At 42.1% G+C, this 22,154-nt stretch overlaps 2 protein-coding genes and 1 long non-coding RNA gene across 5 annotated transcripts in view; 2 read left to right on the top strand and 1 right to left on the bottom strand.

Moving 5' to 3' along the window:
• Positions 1-2,921: 2,921 nt before the first annotated feature.
• On the bottom strand, positions 2,922-13,984 carry UBLCP1 (ubiquitin like domain containing CTD phosphatase 1). Of its 2 annotated transcripts, none has more exons than XM_015876360.2 (11): positions 13,911-13,984; positions 11,323-11,513; positions 10,811-10,902; positions 10,355-10,440; positions 10,148-10,263; positions 9,370-9,468; positions 8,433-8,470; positions 6,497-6,595; positions 6,269-6,385; positions 4,782-4,909; positions 2,922-3,981 (listed from the first exon to the last, which is right to left on the bottom strand). In XM_015876360.2, exons 2-11 carry the CDS (start codon positions 11,474-11,476, stop codon positions 3,954-3,956), a joined length of 957 nt encoding a protein of 318 aa, XP_015731846.1. In that variant the 5' UTR covers positions 11,477-11,513; positions 13,911-13,984; the 3' UTR covers positions 2,922-3,953. The 2 variants fall into 2 exon arrangements, with proteins under 2 accessions (XP_015731846.1, XP_015731847.1); XM_015876361.1 differs by having other exon boundaries at positions 11,323-11,516; positions 13,911-13,983.
• LOC107320462 lies at positions 13,718-17,078 on the top strand. Of its 2 annotated transcripts, none has more exons than XR_004308913.1 (2): positions 13,718-13,994; positions 14,718-17,078. It is a non-coding gene; the product is annotated as an uncharacterized LOC107320462 (long non-coding RNA). The 2 variants fall into 2 exon arrangements; XR_001558265.1 differs by having other exon boundaries at positions 13,931-14,023.
• A 2,027-nt stretch (positions 17,079-19,105) lies between these two features.
• Positions 19,106-22,154, top strand: part of RNF145 (ring finger protein 145) — a 36,117-nt gene continuing 33,068 nt past the window's right edge. Inside the window, exon 1 of the mRNA XM_015876216.2 lies at positions 19,106-19,351. The gene's annotated coding sequence lies outside the window, so the exon portion shown is untranslated. The remainder of the gene's footprint in view (positions 19,352-22,154) is intronic.

The raw sequence follows: 22,154 nt of genomic DNA on the forward strand, positions 1-22,154 counted from the left end.
AGCAATATCCATCACTAGGACAGCAGAGGGACCCAGCAGTCCCACTCGCATCACTTGGGGCACGTACCTGAGATTAATCTGGTGCTTGCAGTGTGTGCTGCTCACAGACACTGCATACCCAGATATAGAGTGAATTACAGGCTGAATATAGAGAGCAGGGTGAAGACCTAGTGTTGCTTCTTGCGAGGCTTACTAGAGCCAGCTCAGTTTCCCTTAGGAAGCATCATATCTTACAGTTCTATTGCTGTTTGTTAAGTATGTGCTTCATGTGCTGCTGCTTGCTCTTGCAGTATGACCCAAACAAGAGCAAAACACCTGAGGAAGGAACTTAGGTGTCTGCCAAGGGAGCTCCTAGCTTGCAACACATCAATAATGCACAGTGTAAATCAAAGCACTCTGACAATGCCACAACACTACCTCCTGCAGAGCATTCAGGGACTGCTATGCCAATAGCACACAAACAGCCATGCACCGCTGCAAACTAAATGATGTCAGAGTGCTTGCAGTATCAAAAGCATTGAGAAATCTTCAGGGTTGTGGACATTTCATGAATAAGCATAAGTAATGAAGTTTAGGGTTGTGTGAGAAAGCTCATCAGTGTATAAAATAGTTTGAAATCCTGTTGCAGGATGCTGCTCCATCAATCAATCAGCTGCTTCATCTGGGTGCAGTGGTCACCCACACTCATTCTGGGTAGTACCCAACATGACTGCTGCAATGTCAGTACTGAAACATTGGAGGATTCTGCCCTCTTGCACTTTTTCATCCAGAGCTTCTAGTCTTTAGCAGCCTTGGTGAATCAAGAGTGCTTCTTGTTGATCTCTGAAACCATCACTGCATGAGCTTCATCTTATTGGAAGGGAGGAAGTATTCGATGCTCCTCACATCAGTCTTAAATACATCCCGAATAGACAGAGTGGAAAATAGTCTTAAACCTTTTGGCATCCATTTGCTGTCAGTCACACATCAAGTCAGGAATAAAAATTGGCAAGTAGCTGTAAATTTCACAGTCATACAGCAGAATTTGTGGAGCTGAATTTGCAGCGCGGTTCTTGGCTTCAGCTGTCACCGTGTACCTCTGGTGATGAGCATTCACACCACCGGGAGGTATTAGAGCTGTCAGATATCCTGAGCTTACAGAAATAACTTCATTTCCAAACGGACTGTCTCTTTTGGTATGAATAATCAGACAGAACACCATACAAAATACTTGACATGTACTGGGGAGTCCGGTGCAGTCTGACACATGAAAATATTTGGAATGCTTCTGACTGGTCTATTTATTGCTCCTCCAGAGTGCCACAGAACACTGAATAGAACTCTATCATTAAGCTGCATTCTTCCTTTGATTATTTTAATCCCTTTTTGTTGAACAGATTGTGAAAACAGGTGATCAAATACTTCTTAGAGACCCCAATATAAGAGAATTGAGCATTAAGGAGGTGCAGGGCATTGATAGCTATTCCCAATGTTTATCTATGCTTTGGAAATACATGTGGGTCAAACTGCCTTCTCTATCAAAGCAGAGAAGCAGTGTCAGCATGGCTGTTTTCCTCTGGACCCACGAGCAGTGACAACCTTATTTCAGGGCTAATTAGAACAGTATTCATTTTCCTTAGCAGCTGTTGTAAATGTTGGTAGTTTGGCACAAATCAGATGATCTATAATGTGAGGCCTGGAAATGTCCCACTGTAGGAATGTGAGAGCTGAATTCCTTTCTGAACTTGCTGATAGCACCTGCCCCAGCTCCAGCCATTGGCAACAAATTGCGGCGGATCACTACCTGCCACTTATAATGGCTTTAAGCTGCTTCAGTTCACATGAGTGAGCCCTCGCTCTGGTGCTGTGGGATTTGGTGAATATCAGTTTAGCACCTGACTTATGCACAGCTTTATAATTTCATGTATCTCAATCTGTCAGCTGAGGAAAACTGCAGCACTTTTGAGAACCAGTGAAGCACCCAGGTTTCTATTCAGCACCATTCAAATTGAGACCAATCTTCAGAGACAAAATACAATAGGGGAAACAAGTTTCATGTACAAAGCAAAAGAAAGGAGGACCACCTCTTTACTATGCAACTTGTGTGCGTACGCTGCCTTTGAACAAGACATGAGTGTGCATTTAAACACATTCCCTTAGTTCTGTCTTCTCCAGCTGTCAGGCTCAGCATGTTCTGGTGTAGTACTTTGTATAGCAACCCTGTGTTCTTTGTTCTGTGAACTTTTGTTCACAGTTCAAACCTCAGAGTCGATCTACACTCAGAGTACAGTGGCTGCTCTGAAAGTAATGCCTCCAATTTCACTATGTTGGCCTGCAAGGGGAGAGGTGGTTGTTGGTGATATGGCAGGAGAAGCTGAACCTTCCTACCATTACTCTGTCAATTGTTATTGAGCCCTTTTAATCAATTTTAGTTTCTATGGAAATAAATAGGAGGCATTACTTTTGGAGCAACCTCCATACACAAGCAAGTCAGCCACCCAGTTCAGATATCAGCTCTAGGAGACAAAACTTCAGAAATTCACCTTCCATACTTGCCAAAAAAAAAGATTTTTATGCATCAGGTTTCAGGTTTACTAGTTTAAAACACAGCTTGAGTTGGCACTAAACCACAAAGAGCAGCACATAAGAAACTGTATATCTTCTGACAGGTCATTGAGCCGGAGCCTAACGTGCTCATCTTAACAGCTCATTTGTGTCTGCTGTCCTGACATTCTGACATTTGCTGTCAAGGTTCCTTTCCCATGCAGCTACATGCTTTGCCATTCAATACCAGCGCTCTAATCTGCAGCGGCACATACTGGTCTCTTATTTAACAACTGATATGAAATCTGTGTCTGTGGATTCTGAAGAAACACCTCAAAATGGAGGTTATCACTGGATTCTCTATTAGGTGAAACAAATAGATAAGACAGGGCGCGAACTTATGAAAAAGGTATTTATTATTTACACAACTGCTATAGTTCCTTAAGAACAATATATACCATTTTTATTTGAAAGGGTCAGACTTCTTTCAAATACATGAACTGCGTAACGCACAAGTGTTGGTAATGCCAAACAGCAGTCACATCACACTTCTACAGTGCAGGCATAAGCAGCACAAGTAAATGACGTTTTAAGAACAGTATGGCTGGATATTGTATTTAAACACAGTGTTTGCACTTGGACAAGATTGAGCTAGAAGAGAACAAGGGTTTTGTTCATGCTTTGTTAGGGATGCGACTTTCCCATCTGAGGCCTAAACCCTTTGTTTGATGTATGAGAGTTTTTCAGGCAGGCTGCTTTTCACTTACCAGACAGGAGTGGGATTTTCTCCCTCAAGTTGCAGTCTTGTTTTCCAGTAAACACTGCTTTATAGTACAAGTTCACGTATTGGGAGAAACTGCCCACAGAGGTGGTACCTTCCCATCTTACTGTCTTGCACAGAGAAACACTGACATACTAATACATACCAAACTTAGACAACTTGTATAGATTTAAATACTGGACTGGGTGAGGGAGACTGTTTCTAAAGATGAAGGGAATAGAGGGCTTATACAATTCATACACTGTCAAAATTGGCTCCTTACTCAACTTTTTTGGTCTAATTGTTTTTTTTTTTTCTAGTTTCAGAATGGTTTTGGTCTTTAATGGTTATGGTTGTACTTCAGAAAAGGAGAAGAAACTATTTGTAGTAACACTGTAGAACTGAACATTAGAAAAAGTAACTGACTTGTTTCTCCCACTCTGAGCTTATTGCTGTGATCTTTAGGAGAAAACAAACAAAAAAACCCACCATGAAACAAAACAACAACTAAAAATAACCCACAACCATCCAACTGGAAGACCAAGTATAGCAGTCGTTCTGGCATTGTATCCAGTGTCCAGCACTATTATACTCTAGCGTATAAGCAAGGAAAAGTCCAATGATCTGAGTGAAGTTCCCTTTGATTCAGTGCTAAACAACTTTGTTACTGTTATTGTCCTTGTTTCTTTGAAAGATACCTGAAAGAAGCAAAAATAGTTTCACACAAAATAAGCAGGCACAAACATATTCATCTTTTATATGCACAAACTACGATTTTTTCACTAAAATCTAATTATTAATAACCAGAAATTAGACTGTGATCAAGTTTGCAAGGCTGTTCTTTTAAGCCCTGAATGGGTGTATTTTTAATAGCATATTGTCCACGCTCTTTTTTAACATGTATTGAAGATCTAGGCTAATGCATAAGATCAAACATGATAATTTTACCTAAATGCTTCAGCTGGTCATTCTACAGCAAAAATTAGGATGGTAATTGGTGCTTAATTTAAGCATTTGGAGAACTTGGATTTGTAATGCTTACGTTACTGGTGAATACTGTAGCACTACAAACCTGGATAGTGCCTGAGAGCCACTCTAACAACACAAACCTCAGAAGTAACCTCCTTGCAGCAAAGGATGTGAGATCTGAATTGACAGCCTAACCTTGTAGGAGTGGAGAAAAGAAAGTTTACAAGGATCAGGCTTCTTCAGAACTTTTTTTTCCCCCCTTTTAAGAAGCATAACTGCTTCAGTGATCCTGAACTCTGAGGTAGCAGGAAAAAGAAGGTCCATTCTGTCAGAAACTTTCTCTTCCTAGAGAGGCAGCCTAAACAATACAGCCCTTCTAAAATCCTGCTCAAACTAAATGACATTCGTAGCTTTAAGTCACATCCAAGTTCACCAGCTGAGCTGTTTCTGGTCTTTCTACAGATGATATTAAGCAAAACACAGTGGGGTCAGGAACAGAAAGAAGGAAGGTTTTTGACTTTGTTCCTACCTTTCCCAGTGTTTATGATTCAGCTCCAAAAAGTCATCTAATTTTGCGATTTCTTTGAGGTACTGAGTGAGCTTTAGAAGCTCCTTGTCTTTATCCCGATTTAAATGTGCTTTCATAAAAGGCCTTATCTATTAAAAAAAGAAAAAGTGGTTATCATCATCTGCTCCAAGTGAGAAAAACACGATTCTACAACGTTTACCACATAGTCAAAATATTGTCAGTGCTGCATCAAATTTTAACTTCTTTTAGGTGAGAGGAAGAAAAAGTTTTCCATTAGCAGTCACCTCCAATTTCTCTTTTTATTGATGCAATCTGGATTTCAGGGGTTTTGTCTTGCATGCTCACCAGGAAGAAATTTGTTCTGTCAATCTTGTATTTCTTCAAGCCTTTCCCTCCCGGGCAGTCAGAATGATAAATCGATCTGCGATGGACTGTCACATTTTCTAACATGATTTCATAGATGTTTTTGCAGGAGAAATGAGGGGGTTTCAGCTGTGCTTTGAGCTGTGTGGTATCCTTGGAACCAGATGCTTTTTTTTTAAACAAAATGCATCTGACTATAATCACAGCTTCTGTGACAAGAGATGTTAGACGTAAAGCTTGTCTGAAAACTGCTTTAAGCTTGGAATACAATATACCTGTGCTTTATTTTAGTGATTCAACGTCCTTGTCTGCAGCTCTGTTAGTAACATTTTGACAAACACCTTTGAAATCTGAACTAGAGGGAGCTCTCTGGCTAATCCTTTCCCAGCACAATCCTTGATTCTCATAATTTTGTGCAGTTCCAATCAATGCCATCTTGACAGGTATCAACAATTGCCATCTACCTCAAATTGTGGATATTTTCATAGAAACTCAATCTTAGATTTCTGGTTTTGAATTTGTTTTAAAGAAACTTGCGGAGATCCTTGTAGTACATATTGTTGCACCACAGAATTGAAGTTGTGTTCTTATTCTGAGCCAGCACTGATGATTAGAAGTTTTAGAGCAGGAACTAGTTGACAGTTTTATAAAATGAAATATTTGCTGTTTTGCAGTCAAAGTGGCTGCAGGTATTAATTACCAGTGGGGAACAAAATGCTTGTCATTGTGTTGATGTGCTAACATGAAGTACAGCAGCTTGTTATTTGATTTGTTTTCTGAATACAACCACTCTTAACGATTCAACATCACATTTTAATGTTGCCCGTCAACAATGTCCACATTGATTATAGTTTGCAGTAACAACGTAAGCAGAAATAACAATTTAAGTGCTTTGGAAGTCTCTTAAAAGCTCGTTTAGGGAATCAATGCTTTAAAACTACGATTAGGGAAGTGCTAGTCCAACCAAAGGGCAATCTAATAAGAAATACAATAAAATATGCACCTTTGCTAATTAAGAACAGTCTTACTTTAATATAAAGCAAAAATATGAAAAAGAGTTATATTAAATATTTAATATATTATATTAAAAAATGGTAATATATAAAATTTCCAGTTAATGTTACCTTGAGTCCATTTTGTGGATTCATTAGGAAGTTTCGGCCAATATCATCAAACATAATAGTGTTCTTTTTGCTGTAATATTCTGAAAACTTTCCCCAGATAACACCAAGAGGCTTCACCTGCAAGAATAACATGTAAAAAGAACCCTGGTAAACCTTGTTCTTAAATATTTCAATGGAATTAACATGTAATCTGAATGTAGAAAATAGTGAGGAAAGAACTGTACTTACATCTATTAGTCCTCTTCGAGGGGTGTGCACTGTTATCATGGCAGCACTGTCCAACATAAAGGTTATCTTGTAGTTTGCATTAGTACTCACACCAAGCTCCTGCATCACAATGATTAATTATTAAAGCTTCAGATGATAACAATTCTACTGCTGTACAGATGGAACCATGTTATAATATGTTGTCAAAGGGTAAGCTGATGAGGATGAGCAGAGAAGTAATAGTAAAATCTACTGATATCTACTATGTGACACACATTGCTGCTTTAACTTCTGATGTATGTGACAGCAATAATGTGCAAAGCTGCATAATTGTGGAGAAAATATCCACTGTAACAGTTGTCTTGCAGATATACAGCCACACTTAACTGATTGCTTTTATATGGAAAAGTGAGTCTTGCAAATGAAAAGTGCTAAATACCAAGGTTAATGTCCTCTTATACTGAAAAAGAGCTGTTCTGTATCATCTGAATTCTGGGCATAAACAGATGGAGAATAAGAGACTGAACATAGTTATCTGACATTTCTCTTTTTAATACTTTAAAATAAACTCATCAGTGTCAAGTACTGCTGGGATCATTGCTCCCAGACAAAAGGCAATACTTGAAGAGATGCAATTAGTTTGTGGAGAAGCAACAGTTGTATTTTAGTGTTAGGAATCTCAAGAGATGAGACACAGCAGTAGGCACGGGGAGGTTGTGAACTGCTAACGTGAAAGGGCTGGAAAGGTGACTAGTGCAAGGTAAACAGCCCTGTTCAGAACAGTGGTCTTCCACTAGATTTAATCCTACTGCTTTGATGGATTCTGCAGCAAAACAAAGGGTTTTCCCTTAAATGGTAAATCCCACATGCAAGATGTGATGTTCGTATTCTATTTCGTCACACTTGCACTTACCTCTCTCTGATACAGTGGTTTTGATACAGCCAGAAAATTAACCGCATGGTAACAACCACAAACTGTTTCAGGAATATTTGAGCCACAAACCTATTCTAGCTTGAAGTCATAGTTCTGTATTACAAAGCTGCAGTTACAGTACCTTTATCAATAAAATACACTTGATTCATAGATTAAACATAAACAAGAGATGGAATCTCCTTTAATCAGTTCAGAGTTCTGATTAAAGGTTCTCATTTCTGAGATTGTTCTGAAGGATTTTTGCTTTTAAAAAAAATCACTGCAAATCGCTGTTTTGAAATAGACAACATTTATAAATTCTTTGCTACGTTACAGCCTGAAAAAGTCAATTAAAAAAAGGTGAGATAAAGTTAATTTGGATGTTTTTTTTTTTGTGACTCAAGCTTTGATTTATAAACAAAAACCAACCCACCAACCAAACATGCAGCAGCACATCTTACTAAGCTCATTAGGTTTACAGCTAAGCGTGGCTGTAAATATGTTTACTAGGTCAGCTGTGCAAAGCTGGCTCATTGCCCAGTTTAGATATGGAAGAAACCAGGATTGAAAGAGGAGCATTTACAGATGTTTTAATAAAGCAGAGGAAGAAACAAAATCACACAGCTGAAAGAGGTACAGGATGATGATGGAAAGTTTTCTCTTGATAACCTATTCCAGCATGCCACATCTGTCCATTCTCTTAAAGAATTGTGCTGTGCTTGAGATTAGAACTCTGTAATTAGAGCTAAGATGAAAGCAACAGCAAAGGCTATGTGACTAAGTTTCAGCAAGTACTGACTTGTGCTTAGTTCTGCTAAATTTAGTGCCTCCTGCTTTGATGGTTTGTGTGGAGTTCTAAAATTAGATTTTATCTAGTTTTGTGTCAAAGGTATTTTAAAGTGACTACAAAGATTCAGAAAACTTGGATATTGATTAATACAGTCTCCTTGGTCACTAAATCTCTCTATAACAGTGAACATAAACCCAACTAGATGAACAGCAGGCTAGAGTAGTAACAAACTGCACCTTTTCAGAACAACTTACTTTCATTTTAGCTTCAATCCACTTCATATTGGTAGCAGCTGAAAGAAAAGGGATAAACCAAATAATTATTTATCAGTACATCATTGATAGATTTAAAAAAAAAAAAAAAAGCAAAAAACTGTTTAGGTATCAATTTGGTTTACAGACCTCCATTTCAGAAAGACCCATCATTGTCACAGCTTTCAGGGTTCACTGCTTTCATGACAGTCTGCCTTCATGGAAGTTTATTTTAATTTGGAAAAGATTAACTTTCAAATGAAAACCAGATTAAGCACTGCGTGCATTTAAAAACATTTTTAGATCAGTTGTTAGTGAATTACATTCTTGAGAGCCATAGAACAGGCTACATCTGGTTTGAGGAACGTTGTCTTTATGGGATTTTCTCCTGGAAGCACTGTAAGAATTCATAAGGTTGAGAAAGGACAAAGTATCAATGTTGCCAGCTGACCTAGGAATATGTGGAAGCATCGTTTCAGACTTTGAAAGCTAAGTTTTGTAAAACAAGTTTAAATTTTATGTTGGCTCCAGCTGTCAGACAGGAAGGGAAGCTGCACTAAAGCAAAGCATCAGTCATCCCTATAGACATGTGAGTTTGGTCTGTTTCCAGTTTTTTATTGCTATGGCTTATTGTCTAGACTGAAATTATTTGCAGAGCTAAGATACCCAGCAGTGTTTGAATGCTGGTTTTATAACTGTTTTATTTTAAGCATTTGTTTGTTTGTACAAAGTAACATTCAGTAAACGGATATTGAGCTTTATACTGTTATTAGATCCATTCATAACAGCAATATTCCAGGTGAATACATCACAGCTGATCGTTCATGTACTGCTTTACATCTTGTAATTCACATAAAAAGTGATATAAAAGCCTCCCAGCTGGAGTCTGCTCCAAATGATAGTTTATAATGAAGTCTTAGCACTGAGTACATAAACTTACACCAAATTACAATATCATAATCCTCATATGCAGATGTCAGGAACTCATGAAGGTACGGCCTCATCAGTTCTACTCCAGTTTCAGCGCAAGATCTGTGGTCTAAAAGGAATACAAGAAGGCAGAAATTTATTATAGAGTGTCGGATGTTAGGTATGACTGTCCTGTTCACCCAGGGACTTGAAATGTTTTGCTTGAGAAGCACATGGAGAAATCTGAAATTATGAAGGAACTTAGAATAAGGCACCATTTCTACTTTAAAGGTGCAAAGAAGAAGGGATATTTATCTGTTGATCCTTAAAGGAATTTGCGTGCTTAGCTGTGTGTCTGAATATCTTTAATGAGACTAAAGAGTCACACCCATTAATTTATCTGTTAATTCTAACAGCCCAGATACTGACCAGAGATTCTTGCAAACTTAGTCCAGTTGATCTTGTGAACATACAGAGATCATTATTTTACAACAGTGTCTTATCCTGCCATCATCATGTCCAAGATACACATTGGTCAATAGAAGAGTTCATTGGATAAAATCCTAAACTACTTTTTGCATCGTCTTGGAGAAAATAAGTAGTTGCTGCACCAAAATCAATAATATACAACATCTACAAATGCCAATGCTTCTTAAAATATGAGCAGAGGACCTCAAATTGTTACAAAACAGAAGTTACGTAGTACAACACAAGCCAAAATAACTGAAGTATATTTGTAAATCGAACCTAAGGAACTGGCAAATAAATCGCTCTCTTAAACCAACCCCACAAGTTGCATAAAGTCTCACCAAATAGTGTATAATCAACGTCTAGCACCAGCAGCTTCTTTCCTTCCCTGGGAGGATTCAGAATTTCCACTTTGTATTCTTTAACTCTGCGAGAAATTTTTAGTAGATTTTCTTCCCTAATATAAGAGTACAAAAAGTTACAGTTAATTAAAATGCATACAACACGTTCCATAACAGGACAGGTTTTTAATAGCTCGAATTCCTAACCTGTTTTCTACTTCCACAACTTCCTCTTCAATATCAAAGTCATTGATGACATCATCGTTATCAGGAGGCGGCCCAAGAACATCTTCCTAGTGGAATAATAATAAAAGATAACTGGGATTACTAAAAGAAAGCAGTGCATATTCAGACCCAGTTACTGTACATTACAGTCAAAAAATGAAAATTAACAAAGGTGATTTTACTTCACGAGTAGAAAAAAATGCTCAAGTACAGTGATGATTTGGTTTCAGAAGTCAGTGGGGATATCACAGTTGTAAGTTTGTACTTTAAGCCCAAAACAAGGGACTTTAATGCTATTCAAGTTTTACAGAAAAGTTTACATAAATACCAGAAATCTACTGCAGTACTAATTTTGCAGTGATTTAAAATCATAATGAGGAGACATACAATCTTCCTTTCCCCCCTCTTCTAAAGCTAATAAGCAAGTAAAATATTTACCAAACTCTCTTCACGAGTGCCCATCATCATGATTTTAGTATTTGGTTTTAACTTGAGTGCTCCAAGCTTAACATCATCCTCCGCAGGTTTCCCTATAAAGCAATAAGAGTTCTGTTTGCTTTTTTATTGTTCATTTTTGTTCATTTATTTTTCTTTTCAAACTGAGAGATTTTAGTAAACTGTCAGTATATTTCATGCTTAACTGAAATTAGCTACCCATAAAACACAAGAATACTCCAAGCTGCATTGTCATCCTCCATCACAGACATGCTACTTGTCTGACTAACAAGAATTAAAAATGTTTAAGGTACACCTGCTGCACATCAGCCATTAAAAATGACCCTTTAGATGTATCAGTAATGAACTACATAGTGATGTATCAGATCCCTCTGTGTGCGCTCATTCAAAAGCAAGATCTAGGAGGTAGATGCTCTGTTAATACACACATCTTAACTAAGCTAAGAGGATGCTCTTCCTTAAATATCTCACAAATAATAAATACAAATAATTACCCTTCATCTTAAGTCCAAGTAATTTTTGGCGCTCTGGTAACACTCCAGTAAGGCCTTTAAGAGATTGCTTCAGATCCAACACAGTGTCCTCTTCTGATAGCGAGGTTATCGTATACTCCTGTCCTCCCCATTTTATTATGAGAGAGAGAGACATCCTTGAAGCATATGTTCAGTGTTATTTCCTGAAAAATCTGCTGGAGGAGAAAAATGCAATGATCATGTAAGCAAGAAATAGGAGTAGTTATTTCTTTTTTCAGAAGACAAACATTATAGTCTGTTTTTACATTTTTGTGATGTTGTACATCAGTGAGCTGCTTGTTTTGCATGCACAGGTGATAAATGTTAATACAATAGTGAAACTAAGGGAGAAAGAACAGCACTACAGCTGTGGCTTTGAGTTCCACTTTGATGTACTTAGCAGTGTCACACTCACTGTCTGCTGTAGCACATGCTCGCTTGCTGTGTGTTCAGTGCAGGTACAGCTTTTTGCAGCACAGCCAGCATTCAAGCAGAGCACTGCAGCATCAGAGAAGTCATTTCAATGTCCTCTGCAATAATTTCACAATCAAACCACTCATAACATACGTGGCTATTAAACAGAAAGTAAGCAAGTCCTAAAATACACAAAAAAAACCCAACCAAAACAGTTCTGAACCAACAGTTCAAGTGGATCGAACACTTTCCCTACTCACTTTCACTGAGATCTGTGCAGTAGCTGCAGTAATACACCTCAGGTCACGTCTCACTGTAGCAATATCAAAGCAGTTTGAAAACAAAGCCAAAATACACACCTACACGGTACAATTACACTGTAAGAACTGCACTTTCATTGCAGTGCTGACAAAATAATCGTAATTACTACCTTTAATTTACGCCAGATCATTTATGTGAATTATATTCAACGGTTTATTCCCACACTAAAGACAGAAGCAAGATTTCTAGCTTTCTGGGAAAGGAAAGACATGTTTTCTTCCGCCAAAGTTTGGAAGCAGAGAATCAAGGAATGGGTATGAAAAGGCCATTTCAAACTGTCAGAGAACCAGAGAAGGCCTCTGCACAACTAATGGTGAGAACGCACTTAAAAGATTGATGACCAAAAAGTAAAGGGAGAAGAGCCATAGAAACAAAGTAAAACCAAACCTGAGGGTGTCCACCTTCAACTGTACCAGGCATTGCACTGTACCAGGCAATCCAGGTCTGGCAATTCCAATAAAAGCCAGAACTCAAAAGTCTGACTCCTCATCCTCTCCAGCATCGCTCTCAGCAGTTACCTGCTCTCATCCAAAGTAATTCCTGCCTATACAATATCCTTTGTTAAGAACAATTGAATAATTATTCAGACATACCCACCAAGCTCAAATCAGATAAGAAATGGAGGATCAGATACAACCTGCCTGCTGTGCACAATAAAAAACATTCTTCCTCACTATCTCCTCTAAGATCCCTGAAAACAAACTGAATACATTTTAGAACAATCAATTTTTATTATATTTTAAAATATCTCCAAATATCCCCAAATTGGACGGGGAATAGTATTATCCTGTGAATTAGTATTATTCTGTGAAAGATGGCCTTAGAAGTATTAAGAGAATCAACTGAGGTTAAGGCTGCATATCAGCAGTGTTAGCTCATCACAAATAACCTCTGCCCATAAACCTCAGACCAAGATTTCTATGCTTAGAAAGACGAGTTTGTGGCCTGCTTTCTCAACTGTACCACATGCCTGAAGTCATTCTGCAAGCAAATGCACTGAGTAAAAGCAGTAAGGAAACTTCTCAGGCCTCAAACTGAAAGGATCCCTATAAAGCAGAGCACTCATCAGCTGCCAGTCCTTGCAGAAGTACAGTTATCTCAGGATGAAGGTTATCAGAAACAACAAACAGAATGACCTTTATTCAGTGCAAAACACTGATGGAACTGGGTGTGGACAATAGAATCAGTGTTTCCAGGCAGGGAGATGGAACTAGATGATCTTTCAGGTCTCTTCCAGCCCAAGCCATTCTGTGACTCAATGAACAGATGAGGACCAAAGAGAAAGTCACAGGGATTTTCAGTTCCTATGGACTGGGTTGTATAGAAGGGATAGTGAAAGATAGTGAAACCAAGTTTGTTCTAGTCATTGTCAGATGGATGACATTGTCAGAGCCCCGAGGGCCACCAAGAGCCTAAAGTTAAAAGGGCACTGGGGCAGATAAAGCGTGGTTCTTGGATCTGGGAGGGAGATACACCTCCATGTTTCTGGGTATTCCACCCCGCAACGTAAAACGTGAGCACGACAAACCCAACCCGCGGGATGAGCAGCGGCACGGAACGGGGACGGAGCGCTCAGAACGGCCGTGGATCCCCGGCTGAGGCCGGTCCCGGCGGTGACACGGGGAGCGCAGAGGCCTCGCGGCTGCAGGCCCCGCTGTGCCGCGGACGTTGCGGGGCCAGGAGAGACGCGCTCACCCCTCGCACCCCCAGCACGGCAATGCCCGGTGCTACCGCGCACGGAGCCTTCAGGTCCGGCCCCTCACGGCGATAGAGGCCGCAGAGCCGTTATACAGAAGCCCCAGCCCCACCCGCGGCAGCGCGATGCGGCCCCTCACCCTGGCAACGGAACCGGCACCGACCCGCGATCCGCCGCACCGGTAGCGGAAGTGGAGCGCGCCGGAAGCGGAGGGATGGCGGATGTGAGCTGGTTCCGGTTCGGTGGAGCGGGGTGTTTTAGATCGTGTTGGCTGCGGACTGTCGGTGTAGGCCCAACCGGGACCCTGCATCCAGGCGGGCCGGGCCGGTACCAGCCGTAGTTCCGTAGTGGTCTGTGTGTGCCAGGAGACGCTGAGATGTGTCAGAGTCAGAGTTATCACTGCTGCTGCAGAGTTATTTTCCTGCTCTGCTCTGATAGGAATTCATTATTTGATTTAATTTTATTTTTGAGGTAAAATCCACGGGTGGCACCGAGCGAGTGGGCTGGCACGGCCCACAGCCACCAGTTCGCTGCCATCAGCTGCTCTCTTTCATTAATAACCTTCACAGGAGGTTTATTGATGCCCTGAAGTCCTTTGTAGCTTCTAAGCTACATGGCAGAGTATGGTTTTGTATCCCTTGAATCAGTGGTGCCGTGTTGGGGGCTGCTGGGATGCTCAGCTGTAGTTGCTTTGTGACATTGATAACGAGTGTAGAAGGAAAACTTAGTTTGTGCAAAGATGAGCTTTTGCATTTAGATGTTCTGCTCCTTAGAAATCGTTTAAAGGAAAGAAAACTATCAGTGCTGAAGTGTGATGTAAAACCAGGTGGGAAGGATATTGACTGCAGCTGTGGTCAGAATTAAATCTGCAGGGGAGGAATAGTGGATGTGTCGGTCCTTTAGTCTTAGTTCTTGCTCAGTAATGACCTTCTCCTTTTTTGTTCAGTGATAGGAAATGGAAGAAGAAAGGAGAGCTGAGCACAGCGCTGCAAGAACTGTCCCTCACATTGTGTTGCAGACCTGAGCAAGGTGCAATATAAGAAAAAGCTGCACAGAAGGCTGGTTTTCCACAGTCTTTTTTTCTTCTGACCGGGAATTAATTTTATGCGTTTCCTGCTTGGATACAGATTTTAAGTTTTGTTCTATATTCAGATTTGAGCATAAAAAGTGCTCTGGTTTCCAGAAAAGCGATGCAAATGGGAGGTTACTTCACTGACTGTTCGTGTCAGGTGTAGCTTCTGACTGCACTCAAATCCCTGTTGAACCAGTTAGTGTGTATATATTCTAGTCATGAAGGGCTTTTCATGCTAGTTCCCCTCTACAACTATCGTGCTCTGAGGCAGCATGGTACAGTAGTGCTGGAAAGCTTCCAAAGTTACAAGTAGTAATTAAAGTCACACCCTGTCATAAAACTATGCACCCTGGAGGCCTTTTTAAACAAACTCAGGCTACAGAAATGAGACTATAATGTGACCAGCTCTTTACTTACAATCTTTTTGATACATTCTAATAACTTCCTAATTGGCCTTGATAAAACTCTCTTGTGGAGAAGAGGCATTAATTGTTTTCCTGTTTGGTTTTGGTTTGAAAAAACTATTCAATGTTTCTAAATGATATTTCATTTTGGGTATGATGATGGTGTTTTAGTGTCCTGAGCCATGACTAGGACTACTTTGTGCTCAACACTGCTGAAAAATGCTCTGATTCTGGTGTTCATGTGGCACAGAAAAATATGTCCTTAAACTCAGCTGTAAGAACACACGGTGGTGCTAAATCCTAACATTAATAAGTGCATAGTGTTAAAGGAGTTTCACTAAGACCATATAATTGCAACTCAGAGCCCAAACAGCAGCATCTTTGTACAGAAAAGTTTGTTTTGGGGTGGTACTCTTTGGGTTTACACTGTGGTAAATTCTAGCAGGGCAAGGAAGAGGAAAAAGCAGTGAGGAAATCTTAAAGCAAATGTCCGCTCTGTGGCATCCCGATATACCCTATGCCTGGGATGCTCTAGGGTGAAACTAAAGAAACTTGTTCTAAGCAGGCAGTAACAGCAATGACATGTGAGAATGTCCATCTCTTCAAGTCTACACTGTCCAAGTGTTTCCAGCCTAAGGCAGATTTGTGCACAAATGCTGTCCTAACCTCTTAAATGTAATACAACAGACAGCGTGGTTTACTGGACACTGCCATCACTGTGCCCCAGGAACAGCAATGTATGAATGCAAGCTCTGATTCTGAATCAGTGTGTGACTGTGGGCAAAACAGTGAAACTTTGCAGTGTTCAATAACGCAATGTGCTTCAGTAGCTGGCAGCTCAGCTGGAGACATAGAAACGTCTCTGGTTTGAAATGAAACACATTTTCAAGTTATCACTAATACAGTGAGTCTCTGTCTTGGCTTCATTATCAATAAGGTGGAAGTTGGACCAATATTTGTACAGCTTCCTCACATGAGTTTTTTCCAAATTATTTACATAGTGTTGGCACTGTGAGATGTTATAAATACTAGAGGTTTGTACCCATCTAATATGTGCTGCTCTGATTGCTGAATGTGACCATTATTCTTCTCCCACTATTCAGCCTAATTATTTTTATTTTATTTACTTAAATTCTTTGTATTCTAAATCAAGCCCCACTGGCAAGGGATCTGGGGAGAGAACTGTGATTCTTTTATTCCCCGAACAAAAACTGATTCATCATTTTCCTTACATCACCTCTCATCTCTCCAGCTTCTCAACACAGACATTGGTATGGCTTTCCCTTAGGTAAGTTGTAAATCGCAGCAGCTGTGTATTTGTTGGGAGTCAGCACTCCTCAGGGCTGTTAAAGTGGTAAAAATGTATGTAATCATATGAGATGTAATTATGAGAGATACTGCAGAAGTGGTTTCCTGAAGAGAGTGAAATAAAGATGAAACTGTGATACTGGGACAAGATAAATTGCTAGAAAGCTGTGGAAAGCTGAGAGAATGACAGGAAAAAATAAGAGTCAATATGAAGCTGAGAGATGGGGAGAGATTTAGGAAACAGGGTTATAGACAATGAAAAGAAGTTCTGAGATGGGGTTAAGGAGTGAGACCTGCTGAATCAGGCAGATACATTTGCTATGTATGGCTTCCATTGATGTGTTAAGGTTGTACATACAAGGCACAAAATCAGGTTTCACAGCCAATCTTAATTTTCGTATGTAATCGTTGTGTGACTACATCTCACAGCGCGACCTACTGCTTTCACATGTATATGCATGAATATTTCATGAAACAATTCACTGTGAAAGAAGCTTCAAATAAAACTGCCTGTTTTATTGTCTCCCATAGGCGTGCAGCGTCCTGCCGTGTCAGCGTATTTTGCTGCTTTAGAGAATTCTTATGAGGGTTTTTCTTTGTAAGCAGTTTGAGGTGCTGGCGGTTGTCCATCCACATGGACAAATCAAATTGCCAAATCATCTGAGCCCTGAGAATGTCTTTTGAAAGCTTTAATGAGGTGTCACCAAAGTGGTCCTCTTTAGTCCCTCAGCTGCTGTTTGGTACAAGTTTGTAATCCAAATGCTTCTGCTCATAATGAGAGACAAACAGTCATGGAATTAATTATTGTTATCACTCAGTGTCAAATGTGGAAAAGGCTTTAAAAGTCCTGAGAGTTTTAAAGCAGAAGGTTGTGGTACTTGACGAGACAGATCTTGCACTATTGCCCCTGACTTCATTCAGCTCTGAATCGAAACCACAAAGAACAGAAGTGACTCTTTTCCCCCCCACCATGTACAGCAGGAGAATACAAGTGCTCCATAGAAGCTGAGATTCTTACGCCTTGTATGACAGCTGGTGGTTTGTACTCCTTGTGATAAGATGTGGTGTGGTGGTACCAACAAGTATTAGTGAGTAATAGCATGTTTGGTCTCCTTTCTGCTGATGTCTGGGCTGACAAACTGGAGGGAAGTCAGGTGTAATAGTAACACCAGATAGACCCATCAGAGCGTATAGCAGGCCCCTTTGTATGCAGAGAGGGCTCATATTGCAAAGCATGATGTGGACATAACACCCTTATATTAGTATCTATTTTTCATGGAGTGAAATGTGTTGAGGCTGAGCTCTTTTAATACATGTTGATGAATGCTTGGGTTCTCATTAGAGGTGGAAGGAAAAAAGCAATTACTGAGTTGGCTCGCCCAGCCCTCGCGAATGACAGGATTTTCCAGTTCACCTTATTCCCTCATTCCTCACCACAGCAAAGTTTCTCATGTCTGAGACAGTGCGGCTTTGTGATTTCTTTTCAGGTATGAAGGTCAAAAGCTCTACAGCTCTTCATTACCACTTTTTGGGGCGTGCTGGGGCCTGGCCATGCAGCCTTTATGTGAGCAGATGTTAGTGCATCCAGAGAAGGGTCACAGAATCACACACAGAATCACAGAATTGTAGGGGATGGAAGGGACCTCTTGAGATCATCAAGTCCAACCCCCCTGCCAAAGCAGGCTCCCTACACCACGTCACACAGCTCGGCGTCCAGGTGGGTCTTAAATATCTCCAGAGAAGGAGAATCCACCACCTCCCTGGGCAGCCTGTTGCAGTGCTCCATCACCCTCATTCATGCAGAACTTCCTATGCTGATGTTTCATCCCATTACCCCTAGTCCTGTCCCCATGCACTACTGAAAAGAGACCAGCCTCACCACTATGGCTCCCACACCTCAGGTATTTATAAACCTGGATCAAATCCCCTCTCAGCCTTCTTTTCTCAAGGCTAAACAGACCCAGTTCCCTAAGTCTCTCCTCATAGGGGAGATGCTCCAGGCCCTTCACCATCTTTGTGGCCCTCCGCTGGACTCTTTTCAAGAGATCCCTGTCTTTTTTGTACTGGGGAGCCCAGAACTGGACACAATATTCCAGATGAGGCCTCACCAGGGCAGAATAGAGGGGGAGGATCACCTCCTTCGACCTGCTGGACACGCTCTTTTTAATGCACCCCAGTGTTGGCTTTTTTGGCTACAAGGGCACACTGCTGGCACAGAATGATCCACAGGATGGAACAGCTCTTCTAAGATGGGCTGAGAGCTGCAGCACTTCAGGCTGGAGCAGAGCAGGCTCTGAGGTGATGATAGCGGCCTTTCAGTATGACAGACTTCTATCAGCAAGGTCTGTGGTGATAGAACAAGGGGAGATGGTTTCAAGCTCACAGATTTAGGTTGGATAGAGCTTTAACAGTGAGGGTGGTGAGGCACTGACACAGGTTGCCCAGTGATGTAGGTGATGCCGACCATTAAGGTCCGCCCCACAACCTCTATTTAGAGCCCTAACAGACGCACCGACCCCGCTCTGTCGTGAGGCGGAGCTGCGGGCCGGGCGCATGCGCGTTGCGGGGCGGCGCGCACGCAGGCAGCGGGGCCATGGCCGCCCGTGCGTGGGACCGCGGGCCGTCAGCGCCCTGAGGCGGCTCGGCGCCGCCATGGTGCGTGCAGGAGCCGCTCTGCCGCCGCCGGGCGCCCAACCGCCGCCGTCGTTGTGAGGCGCAGAGCTCTGCCGAGGGACCGGGGAGAGACACCGGCACCGAGAGGAAGCGGCGACCACCACCATCCCCCCGCCGGCCCAGGTGATTCACCCCGCGGTGCTGTGAGTGCGGCCTGTGTGGGGCGGGCGGGGGCCGCATCGGTGCGGGCCCACCCGGCCCGGTGGCTGCGGGGATGTTCGTGGCCGCCCCCGTCCGATATCGGCCCTCGGGCAGGAACGGGCCCGGCTGCCCCTCGTACCGGCGTTTATATAAGGGGAGAACTCTACGGGGCTGTGTCGGACTTTTCCTCTGGCTCCCGGAGTCGGGATTGTGATGGGGGCGGTCAGTGCAGCCCGGCTGACCCGGGGCGCGGCCTGAGGAAGGTGGATAAAGGGAGCGAGGTATTTTATGTTCGTGACGTGGAAGAATCTATAACCAAGGCAGAGCGCTAAGGTGGGAGACATGGCAGGCAAAAAAATGCCTTTTGTTTGCCAGGGAGATGGGGGGGATTTCGGTGAAGCGCCTGACTCACACGCATTACCCGTTTGTGATCTCATTCCAAATGCTGCGCTTTGGGTTTGTAGGTGTTGCTGTCTTTGTCTCCTGTGATTTTCAATACGGGAGTTGCTGGGAACTTTGTGTGTGCTCAGGGTGTGGGGATACCCAGTGCTGTGTGTGCATTGGGTTCTGTGTGTGTGTCGGTGCACACTCAGAATACTTGAGAGGGTCGGGGGAAATTGGTTTTAATTACTCTCTGAGACTAAGTATAGGAAAAGACTGTGAGCTATTAAGCTGTTGCAGCCTGTAATTTCGGTTTACTTGCAAATTCGGTTTATTTGTGCTGATTATCCTAAATAACCAACAAGTTCTGCATGAGAAACTGTCATTTTCTGTTTCTAGATTGTTTTCATGTTAGTTTTACCAATGGTAGCAGTCAGCTCCAGTTTCTTACTCCTGATGGCCACAAAAAAAAGTTCACTTTATTAATCCCTGAACTCATTAAGAAACAGTTTTTTTTCTAACCACCATCATAGGGAAAGATCATCAGAAATCTCAGTGATGTGAAACTACTGTTTGTCCAGAATGCAGCATTCAATCACCTGGTTTGCAGCAGACCTGGGAGGAAGAAGCCGTGACGTTAGAACAGTCTGATCCTGCAGGGACATCATGGGCTGAGCTCTGCATGTCACACAGAATCACAGCATGACCCGGGTTGGAAAGGACCTCAAGGATCATGTAGTTCCAACCCCCCTGCCTGGCAGGGCCACCAAACATACACATTTACTAGATCAGGTTGCCCAGGGCCCTGTCCAACCTGGTCTCGAACACCTCCAAGGACGGGGCATCCACAACCTCCCTGGGCAGGGATGTCTGGAGATGGGCTGGGGAATTCCTTCCTTGGCAGAGATGGAAGGAAAGTAGCTCCTCGCTTGGTTCCTGCAGTGGAATCCATGTTGCAGATGCAGAGTTAGGCTCATCATGCCCAGAAGTCATAAAGGATGGGTGTGCCTTGGAAAGCTCTAAGCCTGCTTAGTGTTTCATGTCATGCTTCTTTTCTCTAAGCTATTTGCTATTCTCGGGTTGGTTTCCTTCTTTTCAATCCAAACATGCACAGACCTCCTGTTTCAGTTCACTGGAAGCCTTGTTTCGTAGGTTGGTGATTTGTTCTCCTTCTGAATCACTTTTCATTTCCAAACACATCAGGGAACGTTTGAAGTGTTTACAAAGTGGACAGTTCACAACAGTTGTGCTTTTAAAGCACATGCGTTCATGTCTGGCACTTCCAATGCGCTTCAGACATCCGCGTGTTGGTCTCTGTGTTTATTTTAAAGCATTTCCTTTCATTTTGGTGAAGCCTGATTGCTTTGTAATTAGCTGCATACTTCAAAGGAGCATTTAGAAGGGGATGCTTCACCTCGTGGTGTTTTCCTGGGAAATGTTGTTGATTGCACGCCTTGTGTTTAAAGAGAACTTGAGCTTTAAAGGGGGACTTTCCTTTCACCATGGTCTTGTCACACGTCTATTACCACAGGAAGCAGAGCTGCCTGTTTGACTAGCTTGGAACTGTTGCTTCTTATTTATGAGACTCAAAGGTGCAACAGCAGGAGTTTTATGATATTAACACAGGAAAATCTTGAAAGTATTTTCTGTTTTTACTTCTAATGAGTTGCTTGACTAGTTGTTAGCATTGCCAGCTTTAAACATAGTCTCCATATGTATCCAGAGCGGCTCAAAGCTAGATGAACAGCTGTGGGGGATGGCTTGTATTTCATCCTGCCGCATAACAGCATCCTGGTACCGTGTTCAGGCTGCAGTCTGTGGGCTTCGTGAGCTCTTCCTGCATGGCTGCCCTCCTGTGCACCAGCCCAGAGCTGGCTGTCACAGGCTGCATTGTCCCAGTGCTCTTTGTGCAGGTCCCTGGGTGCTCTGTCCTCTGCAGAGGCGCTTTGGGACCGCAGCCCAGATTGCCTCAGAATATGCTGATACAAATGTGGTTAGGCAGGCATGTAGGTGTAGACTTGCAAATATGGCAGTGACGGCAAAAAATGTGCTGAATAACTAGTTAATGAACCAAACCTCAGACAGGCAAGGAACTGTAGAGTCAGAAAGGGCCTAAGAGCAGCTTGATTTCTGTTCATTCAATCTGTAATTTCCCCCTCCCCCCCCCCCCGCCCCCCCCCGTATGTTTTACTTAAAGATATAATTGGTTTTGGTTTAATGTAATGAAATAGATTGCTGTGCTTTAGATTCTGAACTCAACTGGGCAAACAACATTCTGTGCTCCGAAAAATGAGCAGCCCTGGTTACGTGCCTGCATTTGAACTGATTACATTCAAGCAGGGAGCTGGTCCTATAGGAACCCACAGAAAGGTTTTCCTGCGTACCTGATGGCTTTGTTAACCCT

Source organism: Coturnix japonica, chromosome 13 (genome assembly GCF_001577835.2).
Source record: "Coturnix japonica isolate 7356 chromosome 13, Coturnix japonica 2.1, whole genome shotgun sequence".
NCBI lineage: Eukaryota > Metazoa > Chordata > Aves > Galliformes > Phasianidae > Coturnix > Coturnix japonica.

Excerpts from the sequence above, each read along its gene's own strand:
- UBLCP1 (XM_015876360.2), bottom strand. The coding sequence starts at position 11,476 with ATGTCTCTCTCTCTCATAATAAAATGGGGAGGACAGGAGTATACGATA. Across the intron at positions 9,469-10,147 it reads CGTTGATTATACACTATTTG|ACCACAGATCTTGCGCTGAA; the intron begins GTGAGACTTTAT and ends TATTCCTTTTAG. Across the intron at positions 6,596-8,432 it reads GGATTGAAGCTAAAATGAAA|GAGCTTGGTGTGAGTACTAA; the intron begins GTAAGTTGTTCT and ends ATTGTGATGCAG.